Source organism: Lutjanus erythropterus, chromosome 2 (genome assembly GCF_056507025.1).
Source record: "Lutjanus erythropterus isolate fLutEry1 chromosome 2, fLutEry1.hap2, whole genome shotgun sequence".
Classification (NCBI taxonomy): Eukaryota; Metazoa; Chordata; class Actinopteri; order Lutjaniformes; family Lutjanidae; genus Lutjanus; species Lutjanus erythropterus.
In genome coordinates, this window is record NC_139318.1 from 15,474,710 (window position 1) to 15,492,458 (window position 17,749).

The window sequence follows — 17,749 nt, forward strand, 5'->3', positions numbered from 1 at the left end:
AACAACACGCCAACATGCTTTGGATTTTTAGCTGAACTAAAACAGATCAGTGATACTGTTTTGCACTTACTGTTCTACATGTAGTGATTCATTATCTTGTTTTAATGAAAACCAACTCGCATATGCTCATGGTGTTCTTCACTACTGTTCTGAAGAATCAGTGAACCAGCTTTAAAACAAACATATTTTCTTTTTGAATACATGCTGTGCAGTGGATCAAATTTATGTCGATGTGAAGAGTAGTTCATATGAAGTGGTTCCTATAACGTAACAGCTAAATCTTTTTCAGTGAGTGTCCACTGACATGCAAGCAAAGAAACCTGTGATAAATTTAAGATTATAATTTGCTTTGGGGAGGGGGGGGGGGGGCATCCGCCCCTCCAAGGCATGCAATCTAGGGGAAACACTGAAGAATATTAAAAAACTGAACAGCTCACTCAAGGCAATCTGACTAGCAAAGTCTGCACATGCTAATTCTGATCACTCCCATGTACTAGTCCCCATTTCATCACAGAGAACTTGTCCAATTGATAAGAAACAGGAAAAGGGCCGAGCCAGAAATCCAAAGGTTACCTGCTGTCAGAGAATGAACGTCTCTTTCAAGATCTCAGCAAACACAATGCGTACAAGATGTATGAGTGTTTATGATTTGTGACTTTGAATGAAGTAGGAACTCTCACTCAAGACTAATGTTCTTTATTGTTTTCCGTTTATGCTTCCTGTGTTGTTCCTCTACTGGGCAACTTTTCACATTGCTTTCATGCTCCCTATTTTAATCGCTTTAATTTAAATGACTGAAAAGATTTTTAAAAATCAAATCAGTCAAATATAGTTACAAAACTAGTGAAACAAAAGAAAAACAACCTGCAACTTTTGATCATTGTTTAATTTCTAGCTTATCAATTATGAAGATTTGCTGCTGTTCAAAAACATGTACGCTAGGTTAATTTCTCCTGTCAGTGCCCTTGGTTTAGAACTGGAGTTTGTCCACAGGCTCTGCACAGTGGCTGCCCACTGCTCCCGATGTACTTAGGATGAATCAAATGCAGAGACTATATTTCAGCGTATACTGTACTGTGTATAACTGTGTTAAAAGATGTAATGGTACAAAACCTTCATCATGATTATAGTGACAAAAAAAGATTGCATTATTAGTATTATCATGGTTTTGTTAAATGCACTGAAAATGTTCAGAAAGTAGTGATACTCCCTGAAATCATTTCTCCAAGTTTAAGATTAAAAAACTCTCAATCTCAATAATTGATTTACTGAATAACTGATAATAATAATTGATTATCTTTGGGTTTTGGCTGGAAAAAAAAAAAGCAATTTAAAGTAATCACCTTGGACATTAGTAAACTGTAATGACTATTTTTCAGTTATTTTATAGACCAAACGAATAACTAATTAATTGAGAAAATACATGAAATTAAAATTATTTATAAACCTACGATCAAAACAGAGAGTTACTGAAAGTTGCATGTCACGGTGAGATGTACAGAAATCCCTCACATTTAAATATTCCAATCCAGTAATGCTGGTCATGTTCTTATGAGTCAGGACTCATCTGAAACTAAAAAAAAATGAGCCAGCTCATGCTTAACACAAGAAGACATTATGGAGTACTGTAGTAAACTTAACTAAAATGAAGAGAAACTGCAAGAACTGTCTGATTTAAACGCTTCTTTTTTCTGTCTGGGGAATGTCCCTATATTCCCACTGAGGCAGTGCAACTTTCAGACACACAATCCTAAAAAGCACAAGAAGCACAAATGTCAAGGTACACAAATGGCATGTCTGCAGCACCAGCCTCTCCAGGCCTCACGCTTCACAAGCCACTCTGAGGAAAATCAGAGGGAAGTGCCGCTCCACTCCTTACCAGAATGTGATCAAAATTTACCCTGGCGCAGAAAACCAGAAACCACCTAATTAAGGAGGCTAATTAAGAGATTGCCTGGGGCGTTATGATGAGATGAGCAGAAGACTGCATACAAGAGGAGAGAAGTGGAGCCCCTCTCCAATATGTACTCCAACAGGGCCGTCAAGGGTTCTCCAAACACCACTGGCCGAGTCTGGAAGGGATGAGGGCCATTAAGCAAAGCCCATATAAAAAGGGCCTACCTGGCAGGTTCTCTCTCAGGGAGGTCACTGGCAGTCTTGTGTGGATGAATTGACAAGCCTGATGCTACTTAATGCGTGTCAATTGTCTGAAGCCACTCTGCTAAGTGTCTCCTTCAGCAGCAGTGGAGCAAAAAAGATTTCACAGCGGCTGGGGTCTGCCACAGAGAAAAGGCAAATGTCTTCACTTAATGGACAAAGGCATGTAAATGATATACAACCTGAGTAGGGTAGCACACTGCAGAGTTTTCAGACCCCTGCTTGTGCAAATAAGCAAAGAGAACAAGTGCAGAAATGTAATGTGGAGAGTAGGGTGATGATAACCACATTACCGCGGCCATGTGATACATATTGCTGGGCTGAGCTCATTATCGTTATTGCTGAAAATTTTATTTTGAAGGGTCATTCTCAAGTTGAGATCTGCACATGGATCTAAAAAGCCTGTCAAAAAGCCTGTCAAAAGGGATATGATCACACCAGAGCCAATGTTGTAAATGTCCAACACTAATGTTATCATTAACTTAACGTTAGTCTTTCCTGCTAAACTTACTTCGGGGCAAACCAGCTTCACTTGTCTAATTGGAAAATATCAGACATGACTTTTCTTGGTGTTGAGAAGCTGCAGCATTTATTAACTGACACACCATAGCTTGTACAGCCTTAAATCTGTAGCCTTACGCTCTGCTATGAGCATCACCATCTGTCTCACTGCTCGATTTCTCTCACCTGCATGCCACACACACCACACACTGACCTATTCTTGAGCTTTGCTGTACTTCTGACAGTATGTTACAATTAAGTCCACTAAAGATAATTAACAAAGCAGTTGCAGTAAACTGCAATGCTGTGGGATCATGTTGCTTTGTCACCACGCTAAGAAAAAAAAATCCATACCATCTCAGACCTAGTGGAGAGCAGTGCTCACTGGTTGGTACTTGCAAAAGCGAGAGCCATTTAAGTAGTACTTGGAAGCTGGCCTTGAAGTCCTGGGTACCCTTTGGGGTTCTACATGTCTGTCTTGCTCCAATTCTCTCTATGATCTAGGAAATTGAAGTTATAATGAGAGAGCACACATATTTGCTAAATCAATAACTTCCCATGTATTCTCCATTAAAACTCCACCTTCTCTAAGATCCTTTATTGAAACAGGCCAACCACATTTCCTTGTTGGATCAATAGCAAGGTCAAACAGGACTCATTCCCAAACTGCTGCTGTTGTTCACTTGGAGCATTCTCCAAACGGGTTGTTCAACAATAAAAGCAGCCCGGCTAGATCGCCTTGCCACTCTGCATTCAACGCCCTGGCATCGACTGAACCGTACCGCTGAAATGGGCTGACTTGAAATGTGGTCTAACGCCACTGTGTCTGCCCTATGCTTAATCTCCATTTTCTTCTTTTGCAAGTAAGAGATGAAAAGGATAGGGAGAGAGGGAGAAAGGAAGTCATGGCGGAGTAGAAAGGAGAGACAGAACAACCGAACAAAGCCAAGAAAGGAGCGAGACAGAGAAAAACACAACGAGAAACGGAGCAGAGAAGCGGGCCGAGGCCTCTGCGAGACAAAGAGAGAGTGAGCAGAGGACCTGAGCTGGAGGAGGAGGAGGAGGAACAGAGCCTGTGAGCACGAGACAGAGGAAAAGAATGAGAGTCCAGTTAATTTCAGCATCCTCATCCGTGGCAGTGATGAATGATCTAGGTGGAATAGTAGCAGCTCTGGCTGCCTCTGAGCAGCACACACGCTGGCTGAATCTGACCTGTGGCTGACACTGGCACTACATTTCCCAGCTTCCCTGAAAGTGACAGTGCCACTGAAAAATTCAGAAAAAACGAGACTGATGACGGTGAGTGAATTTATCAGTCATTAATTGCCATACATTTTTTACACTGTGTTAATCATCAGTGTGTCAGAATGGCAGTTATACCACAGGAGGAATCTGGTGGTGACTCATGGCAGAGAGGTGTAGTCATCCACTTGTAATACCCCTACTAGACCCACTCACACACACACACACACACACAGAATAACATTCTAGTATGAACACACACTTCTGCCACTAGCAGCATGTGTTGATCAGCCCCATGACACAAACAACAGTCACTGACAGACGCCACCACATGATAGAGACATGCTTCAAACCAGTTTTATGTCAACTGACCTCAAAGCCTTGAATCTTGATTGATCACTCTGCCTTCTGCTTGACCTGGAGATACAATAATCTCATCCACTTTCAAACTGCATTTCTTCAGCACAAATTTAGCAACCACCTGGGTCAATGCAATGTAATGTATCCCACATTGTTTTAAACATTCTGGATGAAACATGAAATCTCTACTTTGCTTGGAGCTTTGAGGATGTTTGTTTCTAACACTGTGCGATGGTCTTAGGGTATGCACACAGACCACATTGTTGACCAATGCAAATGCAATTCTAGGTAAGTGCTGTGTCAAGTAGCCCGCAATTAACCCTTTACTTCACAGCAACGCATGGAGAGGGGGGAAAAAAACAAAAACAAAAGCTGGACATGCTTTGATGGAATCATAACTGTGAGCCAAAATCACGTGATCAAAGAGAAATGTGCCATCTCTCCTGATGGTCACGGCTCCTTACCTCTGCCAAGGAGGTTTTGTTTTTTGTGCTGTTTGTCTGTCAGATGGATTACATAAAAACTACTGGCCCATAGTGCTGTTACAATACCAGAAATAAACTTTGATACAATACTGGTATAAAAAAAAACAATGCTACATACCTCATTCAATACCACAACAAAAAGAAAAAACAAGCCTAGGCACTCAAAAAGAGATATTTAAATTAACAACATGCAAACAGTGCTGGTACACACACAGTCACAGAACACTATCTGGTTTTGCGATGGAGCAAGCCAAATTTCAGGCAGGACAACAAAGACTGACCTGAGGCCCTGAAAGAGCATTTACATAACTTACTGCTTTGGTACTTTCAATATCATAAAATGTTAGTTTGCTGCTGTTGTTGTTGTTGTTTTTAAGCATGTGATATTAAAGCATTGTTGCTATTGGCAACCTTACTGGCCCGATTTTCATGTAACTTGGTGAAAGGATGTAGCATGGGCCAAGGAAGAATCCATTAATTTTTGGAGCCAATCCATTATCAAATGAACTGAATTTGTGGCACAAGCTAGAACCCATTGCAATTAAAGTGAATGGTGTGCCGTGACTAAACATACAACAAAACATTACAGGCACCTCAAACATCACTATAGAAACAAATGTAGCCGGTATGTAAGAAATCAGAAGTCAGGGACATGATTTTTCAGATTTGTTTGGAATTCTGGATTTTCAACTTGAATATCTGACCTACATGAATCATCCAGATCTGCAAATAAAATATTTTATGTTTGCACTAGCTTCTCTATCTTCTCTGTGTGTTTGACCGAGTGTTGGGGTCACCACCAGCACATCTGCACACATACACAACATACAGAAGGTCACAATAACTCCAGCACGAAGTAGAAAGTGATATGTTTTCTGATTTCTACACTATGTGACATATAGTGCAATTATTTTACGACGTTGTGTGTAAAAATTAAATTGCTTAATCACACTCGTTTGTCATAAGGTTTTCTTTAATACGCAAATTTCACTGAAGTAAAAATAATCTTCATTGTGAAAAGTTTTTCATAGCAACTGTTTTTGATAACAAGCACCCATGTTCATGATGTTATTTCAGTCTAACCATTTGATATCTGTACATACTGTATGCACATGATAGTTAACTGATTTATGGTTGTCACAAATGTATGGTAAGGGTGTGAAATATTTCAAATGTAGAAGTGCACAGACTGTCACGAGGCTTAAACTAGGCACAACCATATGTTGACTTACGGTAAATCTGATATCTTTGGACATACATCCAAACATATAGAGTGGTTGCACTGGCAGATTTGTTTATCATAGAAGACAGGAGTACTGGTCTTGGCAGAGGCCTGCTCTCTTGAGTGCCCCTCTAGTTGAGATGTAACTTCAGACAGATGCCGTGTGGTGCAGATACATTATTACACAGCATTAATGAGAACCAAATCCATTCTAACACATGTGCTTCCAAAATGTTGGACAAATCAGTGTCCAAAGGTGTTCTATATTAGTAGTCACTTAAGTCAGAAAACTGTCAAATTCTGTGACAATTATTCACACCACAGTGATCTCTTTGTTGTTGGCTGTAGAATTAATGATGGTGTTGAGTATCTGGAGATGATCCTCATGGTTTTTGCTTAATTAGTGCCATTTTTCTCTGCCAAATTATTCCCACAAATAGAATTTCAGAGCAGAAAACAACAGAGAATACATTTAGTTTCTCTCTAAACTTAGCTCCAAAACAGAACTCAAAGAAAAGGACGCATCTTAAGCTTGGTGTCCTAGTAGCTGTGATGACTGTCCTATAACAGCAAGTTCAGTTTGGCATGCCCTGCCCACATGTCTTTGAGCAAGAAATAAAAAAATCTCTAAAGTGATTAGAAGTAGCAGTGGGTATGTTGCTGAAATGCATAAATTGCCAAATAAACATACCATCTCTTCTACTGTGTACTTAAGACAGCACACAACATTAGTGAAGCATCAAATCTTTCATTAAATGAGCAAAATTTCAAACTACAGTTACAACATCACTGTAGCAACAAAGCTGATTCATCATTCATTCATTTATTCTCAATTAAATAAACAGGTTAGTATTCAACTCATCCTGTTAACTCACTCTTGAAGCTTGGTGAGACTGGAAAAATAGTGCACAATTGCTGATTCCAAATTAAATGTCCTTTTCTTGTTACAACAATTTACCTTTGTGGTGAGGCTCTTTCTAAATCCAGGCCTGCCAGCGGGACAAATCAGCTAACGCTAATCGAGGTGTTTCCAAAAATAAAATTGAAGCACAAACTGCTCTGAAACATCACTCTGTGGGCTCAGAAGCCAGATGATGTTTGCTTCTGACACTGTGGGTTTTATCACATATGTCAGATGATGTCATTTCTCTTTATTCTGTCATGACTGTATCTCTCCCTCTTACTGCCTAGTGCCAATTATAGAATGAATGAACAACCACCTTCAAAACCACTATTAGTGAAACCTACAGTGTGTTTCAGCTTTAGTGAGAAAAATAGCAGGGACATAATCATCCTATCATTTTGTTATCAGAGTAGTCTGGTTGATTTTTTTAATCCATGACGATGGCAGACTTTCAGAGTTTACATTTGTCAGGCCTGAATAAATCAGAAATGTATGAGACATGCTGCTTGGTGGGCAAGTACTGCAAAAAGACATTTAAAAGTTGTCTTAAATTTAGCACTTTGATCAATTTGCTTCCAATATTTACATGAATGTGTGTGGTAACAAAAACATTACTGTTGGTCATATTATGTGTTGAAGTAGTGTGTTAAATAGGGACAGGACGTGTTGAAATTTCATATCATTTTAATAGATCTATGACTAACAAGGAGCTTTTGCAAAAAGTCCCAACCCTTGTTTTAACAGCTGCATTTTCATTTGGGGTTTTGTTTTGAGCAATCACTAAGTCTCCTCAATTAAAATTCACAATTTTTGCTACCTTAAAATTCTTAAGGCAAAAAAACTTATTGTTGTTTTTAGATAAGAAAAGCTATTTGATTTTATTTAAGAGGAGAAACGAAATATGGTGGAAGGTTCATATGTACTATATAGCAACGTGGATGCTGAACAATTAAGTCCATTAAATGCATCCTTCAAACTGAATATGACATTGTTATTACTATGATCGGACCTATACTCAACTACAGGGTGTCTAATAAGTAGCTGTTCAGTTATTTAGGGAGAGATGTGCATCTCCATTACCACACGAATAAGAGACACGTTTCACTTATTACATCCTCTTGTCCAGTGAATTCATGATGCACAGGATTTACAGTAGGTTTACATGCTGGCCGAATGACGCATGTAAAGTGTTTGAATCCATCTGTGCATGTTTGTTTTAAGTAACATTTTTTATTTGGGGCACTCTTTTTGAGAAGGTTCACAAGTTTCTACTCAATAGCTCTCACAATTTTTGCTACCTTGAAATTCTTAGGGCAACAGACCTTGCTGTTGTCCTCAGATGAAGGGACACTTTAAATATGGTGGATGGTTTCAAACGTAAAAAGAGCTGCAACAAATAATCAATCAAAAGTAATTACTTGTGAACTATCAAATAACTCAACAACTTTGACAATCAATTAATCAGTGGGGATATTTTTTTAAGAAAAAAATCTAAACTCTCTTATTTCGGCTTCTTAAATGTGAATGTTTGTGTAATTTCTTTGCTTTAGTCCTCTGTGACAGCAAATTGAATATATTTGGGTTGTGGACAAAACAAGACATTTGAGGATGACATCTTGGGCTTTGGGAAACACTGACTGATATTTTTCACCCTTTTCTGACATTTTACCGACCAAACAACTAATTGATCAATCTGGAAAATAATTGATACCGAAAATAAGACAGGTGCAACATTGTAAATTTAGAATAACAAGTGAGGACAAGTCCTTCATCGTAAGTTGATCAGCTGTTTGTTTTAACTGTCAGTTGCCCATCGATGTAGAGCTAAGCACGTTATCCTGAAAACAAAAGTCCACTGCTCTGAAAATACACACTCTGGACTTGGAATTTAGTCACTTCTGGCCTTCTACCAGCCAGACTCCGTTAACGTATTGCTCAATTTAACCATTATAAACATCTATAGTTTCTATAAGATTATTAGTGCTTTCTTATGACTCATAAACTGGCACTTAGTCATTCGGCAAACATTCTGCATTAATTTAAACCAAATTAATGTGAAACAAGCAAACAAAAACAGCTATTCCAGCCTGGAATAGAAATATCAGGGTCGAAATCGCAGCTGTAGTGCTGTTGTCAAAGAGTACTTCAACTTAACAGGTTTCCTTGATCTCTGATGACATATCGTTGTAATTTTATTACTGTTGAAGATAAATTGAGACATGAAATATGGTGTGAGGTTTCATATGTAAAATGGCAGAAATGTGTCTGCTGAAAATTCAAATCCATTAAATGCAGCCTCCAAACAGAATACAACATTGTTATTAGTAGGGCTGCACAGTAATCAAAATATTACTGAAATCCCAATATGGCAAAGTACAATATCCAAATCGCAGAAGCTGCAGTTTTTTTGATAACAGTGAATTTGTGACAAAACAGCATTATAATGAAGTACTTAATGTGTACTGAGATGCATTGGCCCACAAATCTTGTTCGCCATATGTAAGAAAACATGTTTGTTTGGAACAGACCAACTAATGTCACACTGTCATGATTTTTATAGTTTTCTTCAGTGAAAATGGAAATTGTGATGCAAAAATGATCATTCCCACTGATCGTGAATCATATCGCATTTTCTGTCAAAATAATCGCAATATGACTTCTTTTTTTTACCATATCATGCAGCCTTAGTTATTACTATGTTTGGATCTATACCAAACTACAGCGAGTCCAAGTTGTTAGCCGTTAAGTTATTGGGGGACAGATGTAAATGTCAACTACCACACGAATAAAAGACATGTTTCACTTATTATATCCGCATGTCCAGTAAATTCATGATTCACATGATTTACAGTAGGTTTACATGTTGGCCGACCGACGCGTGTAAAGTGTTTGAATCCATCTGTGTGTGTATGTGTGCAAACCTCCAGAACCAAAATACACCTTTGGCCCTAGAGAGGAAAAAACACTCACCTTCTCTGCACAAACGCATGGCTTCTCGATTTTTCCCGAAGTCTTTTAAACTTTCCTCCGATTCAGCACCTGAAAATGAGGCGATCCGACACACAGACAAATAAATAGTTGCACTTGCTTGCCTGCCCGTGCTGTTGCTATCAGTAGCGTTTCTTCATATTCCAACCAAAAACTGCATGCAATCGGCCAAAAAACAGGACAGGACTGGCAACTGTCGCGCTCCACCTCGCTTCCTGGCGCACATTCGGGACGCTGGGGAACTCACCGTCGTTGCCGTGGAGTTTGGCGGCGTCGACCCAGTTGCTCCAAGGCTGTCCCAGCATTATTTCTGGACTAGGCAATGATCTCCGCTCCGCAACAGTCGCCATTGCTGTGGAGCCTTCTCCCCGCTGGATCTGCTGCTGCTGCTTCAGCTGCTGCTGCCTGGCCGCTCGGCGCTGCTCCCCCCTGACGTCATCCTCGGCCCTTTCCGACATTCTTTCCGCTACAATGTAACAACACAAGAGTCAGCGTTGGTCGCGCTCGGGATAGGCGGACTTTCTCACTGATTGACACGGCCAAACGCGTGTTGTTTCACCGCACCCGCCCCTCCAAAGCAAAAAGAGGAAAAAAAAAGCCCTCTGTGTGTGGCCACTTGACAAGCAACAAGTACAAAACCTATACAGCGTATGAAATATACTGACTTGACTACCAGTTTATCTGAAAGGATATGGGTAGGCTAATTAGCTTAAGCTTTCATCTATTTTTACATGTGATGCTTTACTATTTGGCTTGGTGGTTAATATTTAACTTAATTAAGCTTGAGCTTTTGTTACACAGAATATGTATTATTATTATTGTTGTTGTTGTCATTTCCTTTTTAGCATCATTATTATTCTAAATAAGTATGGTATAATATACAATAGTGAAGCAACACATAGCCCTACAGTACATACTGTAAAATTATAAAATTGGCTCAACAGCTTTTAATTGTCAGTGTTCCCTGCAAAGTACATCATAGTTGCTTATATTTTAGATCGGACATCCTAAGAGGGGAGCTTTACTCTGAATGGAAATGAAAAAAATATAACATACGTTAGCAAAAGGAGATCACATAGAATGACCCAATTGTGTGTAATTCCCTTAAAGGGGCAGTTCACCCCCAAAATAATGAGGTATAAATGCTTTTGAGCAGAGCTTTTTGTGTATTTGGTGCTGTCTGAAGTTAGAATAGCAATATTATGCTTTATTTGCTTAGTTAAGTGTCTGTGGCACATGTCAAACTCAAGGCCCTTAGGCTGAATCCAGCCTGGCACCTCTTTTTATGTAGCCCATTAGGCAGTCTCATTGAGATTAAGATCTCTTTTGCATGAGAGTTCGGAGAACAAGAACACTCAGAAAAACACATGGAAGTACAGTGTCCATAAATTACATGCCCCAGAATGTACCCTGATTTTCTAAAGTTTCTCTGAGGAGAGGCCCCACAATCTTGGACTCTGAAAACCTGAGTTGTAAAAGTCAATTCAATATCCTATCAATTACTCATAGGATGAGTAAAATTGGTGTTATAAATAAAACAACTGATTCGGTTGTGTGCTCATCAATAAACAAGGACTTTGATTTTGACATTTTCCTCAATATAGCGTAAGCTTACTAAACCACCATGCTTAAGCAAATATTAAAGAAACTATAAAAGTAAATATAGCCGCAAGCGGCAATTTGCGGGTTCTAACCTGTTCCGCCCCAAACCAGCCACCGTGACCCTCATCTGCCGTAGTGCAAGACGTTCCCCACCCTGTCCCCGAAAGCTCCAAGCAACACATAACTCTTTCCAAGTCACACATTTCTTGAAATCAGCTTTTCAGCCAGCCTACACGCTAATGACATTTGTGGTATACTTTCACACAGAGACTCCATTTGAACATCAAAACATACATTGAAATTGTACCTATCGATGTGTATTTCAAAGTTTCAATAGGTATTTTAATGTTTAATCAATCACAGTTCCACGATCATGATCATTTTGGGAGAAATGTGGAGATAATAATGGTTGTGTATGGGAGAGGCTGTAAAATAAAGACACAGATGTGAGTGTACTATTATGATTTAACCTAAATGAAGGTAAGTGAAAGTTCAGACAGGAAGACCGTCTCTTTACTTAAGTATACCTCAAAGCCACTTCTCTGTTTTCCAAATTTGACCGTGCTGTGACATGCAGACGATTGGCCGAACGGCTGGAGTCGATTCAGCCAATCGCCGGTCGGCAACGGCACAGTCAAATTTAAATACACCGAGAAAAGGCAGAAACTGAGCCAAAAGTTCCTCTGTGCTGTGACACACAGACGATTGGCCGAACGGCTGGAGTTGATTCAGCCAATCGCCGGTCGGCAATGGCACAGTCATATTTAAATACAACGAGAAAAGGCAGAAACTGAGCCAAAAGTTCCTCTCAAACTCCAACTGTTTAATGAAAAACCGTAAGTGCTACAGCTACAAAAAGCACACCGTCGGCGAGAGGACGGGATGCGGATCGCAAAGGTGTAAATTTCATTTCTGTGGTGTGAAAAATGAGGCCAGAGCCACGATGGACATAACTGGAAGGGTCTGCTTTCTTCCAGAAGTTTGGGCTCTCCCTTAACATGGGAGCGAATGGGGCAGGCGGTCGGACTTGTTGTCGTTTCAGACCGCCTGCAGCCAAAACCCTCAATCCGTTTTCTTCGGGGGTCGCACCTCTGCGACCGGAACGGCTTTTCCTACAATTTGGTGTACAATTTGTGTATGTAGAGTGAACGATGCGGCCGCACCAGCGAGTTTAAGAGAAAATTTCTTGATGATTTCACAGGTGCTGTGCACTCTAGCGATGACATCACCCACTCTAAGTGGCAACATTCCACGCAATACACACCCATTATAAATTCTGAGAAGGGCTGAAAATTTCATGATTTTTAAACAGCTGGTGTAGAAAAACTAAAAGAGATATGGAAAATACGAATCGGTCACTGAAAGTCGACGGCGATGTCAACGTTTCAGAGTTGGAATGGAGTTTCTACGTGAATGTATGAGTTTGTGAAGCGTGGGTGAAGATGAGTGAGTTTGAAGGATTTTCTCATCCACTTCCATTATAACCAAGTTTCAGAAAACACTGAATATTTTGGAAAGTTTGAATGGTATTGAAAAGTTGAATCACATGTGAAAAGTCAAGGAATTGCTGAACATTTTCCAGTTTGAATGGAGTTTCTAGCTGAAAGTATGAATCGGTAGTTACCGTTTGAAAAAAGGTGATTTTTGAAGATCCCCTCATTCATTTTCAATGGGAAAAACGGTTTGGGAAAAAACGGGAATATCTGGGAATGGTGGTGGCGCCCCCTATAGGCTGAGCTCAAAATCTTTTTTAGGGTATGCTTCCAAGTCTCATTGTGGACCTACCCACCAAGATTGGAGACGATAGGTCAAAGGGTGTTGGAGTTATGGCCGATCGATTCTAAGCTCCGCCCACAGCAAAGATTCATCGGTCCGTGGCGGCCGCGTTTTTTGACCAATCTGGCTCATTTATAATAGAAATGCGTCTCGTCATCCCCCAAAGCCGTGTACCAAATTTGGTGTTGATGGAGTCAAAACTGTAAAAGTTTATGTCATTTTACTGTTTTTAACATTATTGAAATTAGCAAAAATTCTGTAAGGGCGGCACTCATGGTGCAAGAGGCTTTTTTGTAGAGGATAATCAGGAGGACGTGTGTGTAAAATTTCAAGTCAATAGCACTTGTGGTGCGGCGGGAAGAGCCTTTCAAACTTAAACTCTATGTTATAGCGCCCCCATGAGGCCGATTGGGACCAATTTTTTTGAGCAATATTTGGATGTCATTTATAGTCCATGTACCAAGTTTCATGTCCCTAGGTCCTTCCGGACGGTTAATGACGTATAGGCCACGCCCACTTGCACCTATCAACATGGCACTCAAGATATTAGTTAATAGCCACCCCTAGAGCATGCATACCAAATTTGGTGAAATTCCATCCAACGGTCTTTGAGATACAGATGTGCTCATTTATAGCGCCCCCTATAGGCTGAGCTCAAAATGCTTTGGTAGGCAGCTGCCAAGTCTCATTGTGGACCTATCCACCAAGTTTGGTGATGATAGGTCAAAGGGTGTGGGAGTTATGGCCAATCAATTCTAAGCTCCGCCCACAGCGAAGATTCATTGGTCCGTGGCGGCCGTGTTTTTTGGTCAATCTGGCTCATTTGTAATAGAAATGTGTCTGGTCATCCCCCAAAGCTCTGTACCAAATTTGGTGTTGATGGAGTCAAAATTGTAAAAGTTTATGTCATTTTACTGTTTTTCAAATTATGCAAATTAGCAAAAAATCTAGTATGACGGACCTTCATGGTCCTAGAGGCTTTTTTTTAGAGGACATTGAGCTGGACCTGTGTGTCAAATTTCAAGTCAATCAGACTTATGGTGTGAGGGGCGTGGCCTCCCCAAAAAGTCATTTTTAAGCCTTAATTACAGCGCCACCATGTGGCCGACTGGGCTCATATTTTAATAAAAGTTGATGCACATCATTTCCAATCATTGGGCCAATTTTCAGGTTTCTGGCTCATTCCAGCTCACGGGAATTTTAGCTCAAGCGGCAGACAACAAAAAATAATAATAAACCGGTACAATCTTAGAAGGGTTCTACCCCTTCGGGGTTAGAACCCTAAATATAAAAGTAAACATTTAGAATCTACATCAGCCTTGAAGGGACTTCTCATTTTTAAATGACCTTGCAATGACAGAAATGTAAAAGATTTTTCCTGTCATGTCTTGACAATAATTCAGCAAAATCTATAAAAGAATAATATAACACTTAATGAGACTTATGGCTGACTAGAATAGATTCCCCTGTGGTTCTTTAACTTTCAAACATGTAAAGACAGTTATCCAGAGACAAAGTATCTTTACTTTCACTTTCATAATGACATGTTTTGACAATGTTAGTGATTTACCCCAGTGATGCACAAATTCCACTAACAAGTAAAAACACAAGAAATAGGAGTTCTGTATGTGTCTTGCCACAGAGACGATTAAGTATAGAGGCTACTGATACTTGTAAACAGACGAAGTAACACACTGGCTGACCCGACTTACAAATGACATAAACTTTTCTAGCCTTCATCTCGTGCTGTCTGTCTTACTTAGATAAATAATGTAGTGGTTGAGTCTATGTAACAATTTTTCTTTTCCATCGCAAATCACCAGAAATTCTTAAGACACAACCATCTGTCAGTTTGACAGAAAGACGAGGACAGTTTAAGCAGCCTTCTGTGCTGTTTTTATTTCTAATATCAAATGGAGAATATCTGAAATAAATCTCCTAATAAATGGCAGAAAAATTAATGTATTCCTGTTTGCCATGTATCATGAAGATCCTTGAGCAAAAATGACCTCAGCCCTCTGTCACTAGTTTCAAGTGTACAGTTCAGAAACTTGGCTTTGTCTTCAGAGCAACACTAAATTTAGAAATACAAATTAAGAAGCTTGTCCTCAAGGTGTTGCCAGTGTCTCGTAAAAAAAAATTCCTTTAGTCTTTGTTTACTGCATGCATACACCTCACACATCGATCCATTGCATCAAAGTCTTCCAGAAGATATGATTATCTTTGACACCACTCATATGTTTCTTAAGACATGGATTGAAGCTTGAATTTGGATCATTTACTGGAGCAAATAGTAAAAAATTAGCACTTTACTATTTTAATATTACATAAGGATATCTACAACACCTAACATAAAAGGCTAGATAGTACAGGCATTATAAGACATAATGGCACACAAATTGCAATAGAAACTGTTTCAACTGTTCTAGACTCATAAATATGTCATTTATAACACATCAAAAGTCTTAAGAAACCCAAGAGGGAGAAAGTATTGAAAAATATTGAAATTGGTGATGCCACAATTTCCCATGGCTGCTGATGTTGAAAAATTGCATGTCCACACAGAAGTGTTGCCCACAATCAACCTGAAACTGTTTTCCATGAGACACTGAGTTGGATGGAGTACAGTTAATGTTCAAAATTGTATATATATAATTAGTTCCGACCAAGATATCTGATTGGTTAACTTGACATTTAGAATGTGCCCAAATCAACCAATCAATCAATCAATCAATGACAGCACGCCTTGCTCATCACTTAAGATATTACTTTTCTCGGAGAAGGGATGTTTTTGAAATGTTTTTATTCACAAAAATAAATCACACACCACAGTGGGCCTATTTGACCTCCTGTTAGAATATTTCTTGCAAATGTTCAAGTAACATTTATAAAATAATTAAAATAACTTTCTTTTATGACTATAATTCTTGGTGCTGTTAAGATTGCTGCAGACTGCCCCCATAATACAGGTGCGGCCTCCCTTGTGTACGACAAGCAGAAGAGCAAACAGTTTTGTGACCGCAGCTAAAGTGTTGCTTTCGATAGATTAAATGCCAATAAATATGGTCTTCACAACACTCTACAGTTCTTGGAAATGTTTGAATCACACAGAAACTCTGTTCATTATCCTCCATCAGCTGTGACCCAATAAGTCTGTGACACTTCGCTACAAGCTTAAAGATATATGTTGAGTTGTTACCGTAAGATTGACATAACAGAGCAGTTTTATGTTTGTATGTGTGGTTTTTACTCCAGTTGGGAAATCTCACAATCTCTAGAAAGCATTCACTTAGCTCAAATTGGCTGACTGGCTCAACAGGGACTAGAAATCACCTCTGCTGCTGGGCTGTTACTAAGGGTCGGCCTACTTGCTGGAGTATTAAACTAGGTTTCACTACATAAGGTTTCCAATGACGTGATTGATTTTTTTTTTTCCCCAGTTATTAAATCAGACCCCTTGTATTTTCAGGGAAACGGAGATAACACTAACAAAAAGTTCTGTTTTTATTTTGAGAGCAAATTGCCCCACAAAATGAAAACATTTTGATTATGTATTTCATTTTATTGATAGCCTTTTGTATAATCATAATATCATACTCGATGATATGCTTTAACATCATTATTAGCACTTCAGTGATGCTTATAACACCTGACTACATAATAATGACATTAAATCACAACCTTGTGTATAAAATTGCTTAAGGAAATTCTTAACCCTTAGATGCGTAAGTGGGTAAAGTGGGTCAAATAATAGGCTGAGTTTGTTCTCATGAAATATCTAAAAGCTTTTAATCATTTCATATTCCAGGTATTCCTCAAAAAAACAAAAAGTTAAGAAACACCTTTGAAACACTGCTTGGATCTCATAGGATTGTTTACATTTTATATATTTGTTTAATAAACCTTTGTGAGATTTTCTGTGGTAGTTTGTGTAAGGTTCACCCCTTTTTGTCACAAAATGGCTGTAGGATTTTTGGGAGGATCATATAAAAACTTTCTCTTCATATGATTCCTTAAGACTTTTTTTCTATCATTCAGAAGTTTTATGAGTGTGTTTGTTTATCTTGCAGTTTGTGAGGTTAACTAACACTTTCAAGTAAAATACCTGGATTAACATGCTGTCTCTACAGTCTCCAGCTGATAACACGTGAAAAGTTATGTTGACTTAAACTTTTAGTGCCTTGTTATTTCTTTAGAAAAATATTAAGCAAAAGTTTGCATTATATTCAGCAAAGGTTGGGTCAGCACAGGCAACTCCAAATGAATTTGATTGACTCTTTTAGGTCAAATCAGTGGTGTGCACAACAGTGCAACATATTAATCATTTGACAAATGGTTCCCACAATGACACAAAATATTAACAGTATTTTTCAGGAGGTACGCAGTGCAAACCTTTTTTCACTGTAATGTGTAACTAACCGATTTAGCCACTGCCACAAATTATAAGAGTCCATGGATGACATATTTTGGGTTTTTGGAAGGGTTTCATCAACAGTCCATAAATAACCTACA

The 17,749-nt window shown here is 39.1% G+C and overlaps 1 protein-coding gene across 1 annotated transcript in view; it reads right to left on the reverse strand.

Annotated features, from left to right (window-relative positions):
- The window catches only part of atxn7 (ataxin 7), a 44,462-nt gene that overhangs the window by 18,403 nt on the left and 8,310 nt on the right, over positions 1-17,749 (reverse strand). Inside the window, exons 3-4 of the mRNA XM_084729474.1 lie at positions 10,107-10,325; positions 9,842-9,910 (exon numbers count right to left, since the gene is read on the reverse strand). Of these exons, the coding sequence (XP_084585600.1) occupies positions 9,842-9,910; positions 10,107-10,317 (280 nt within the window). The 5' untranslated portion in view covers positions 10,318-10,325. The remainder of the gene's footprint in view (positions 1-9,841; positions 9,911-10,106; positions 10,326-17,749) is intronic.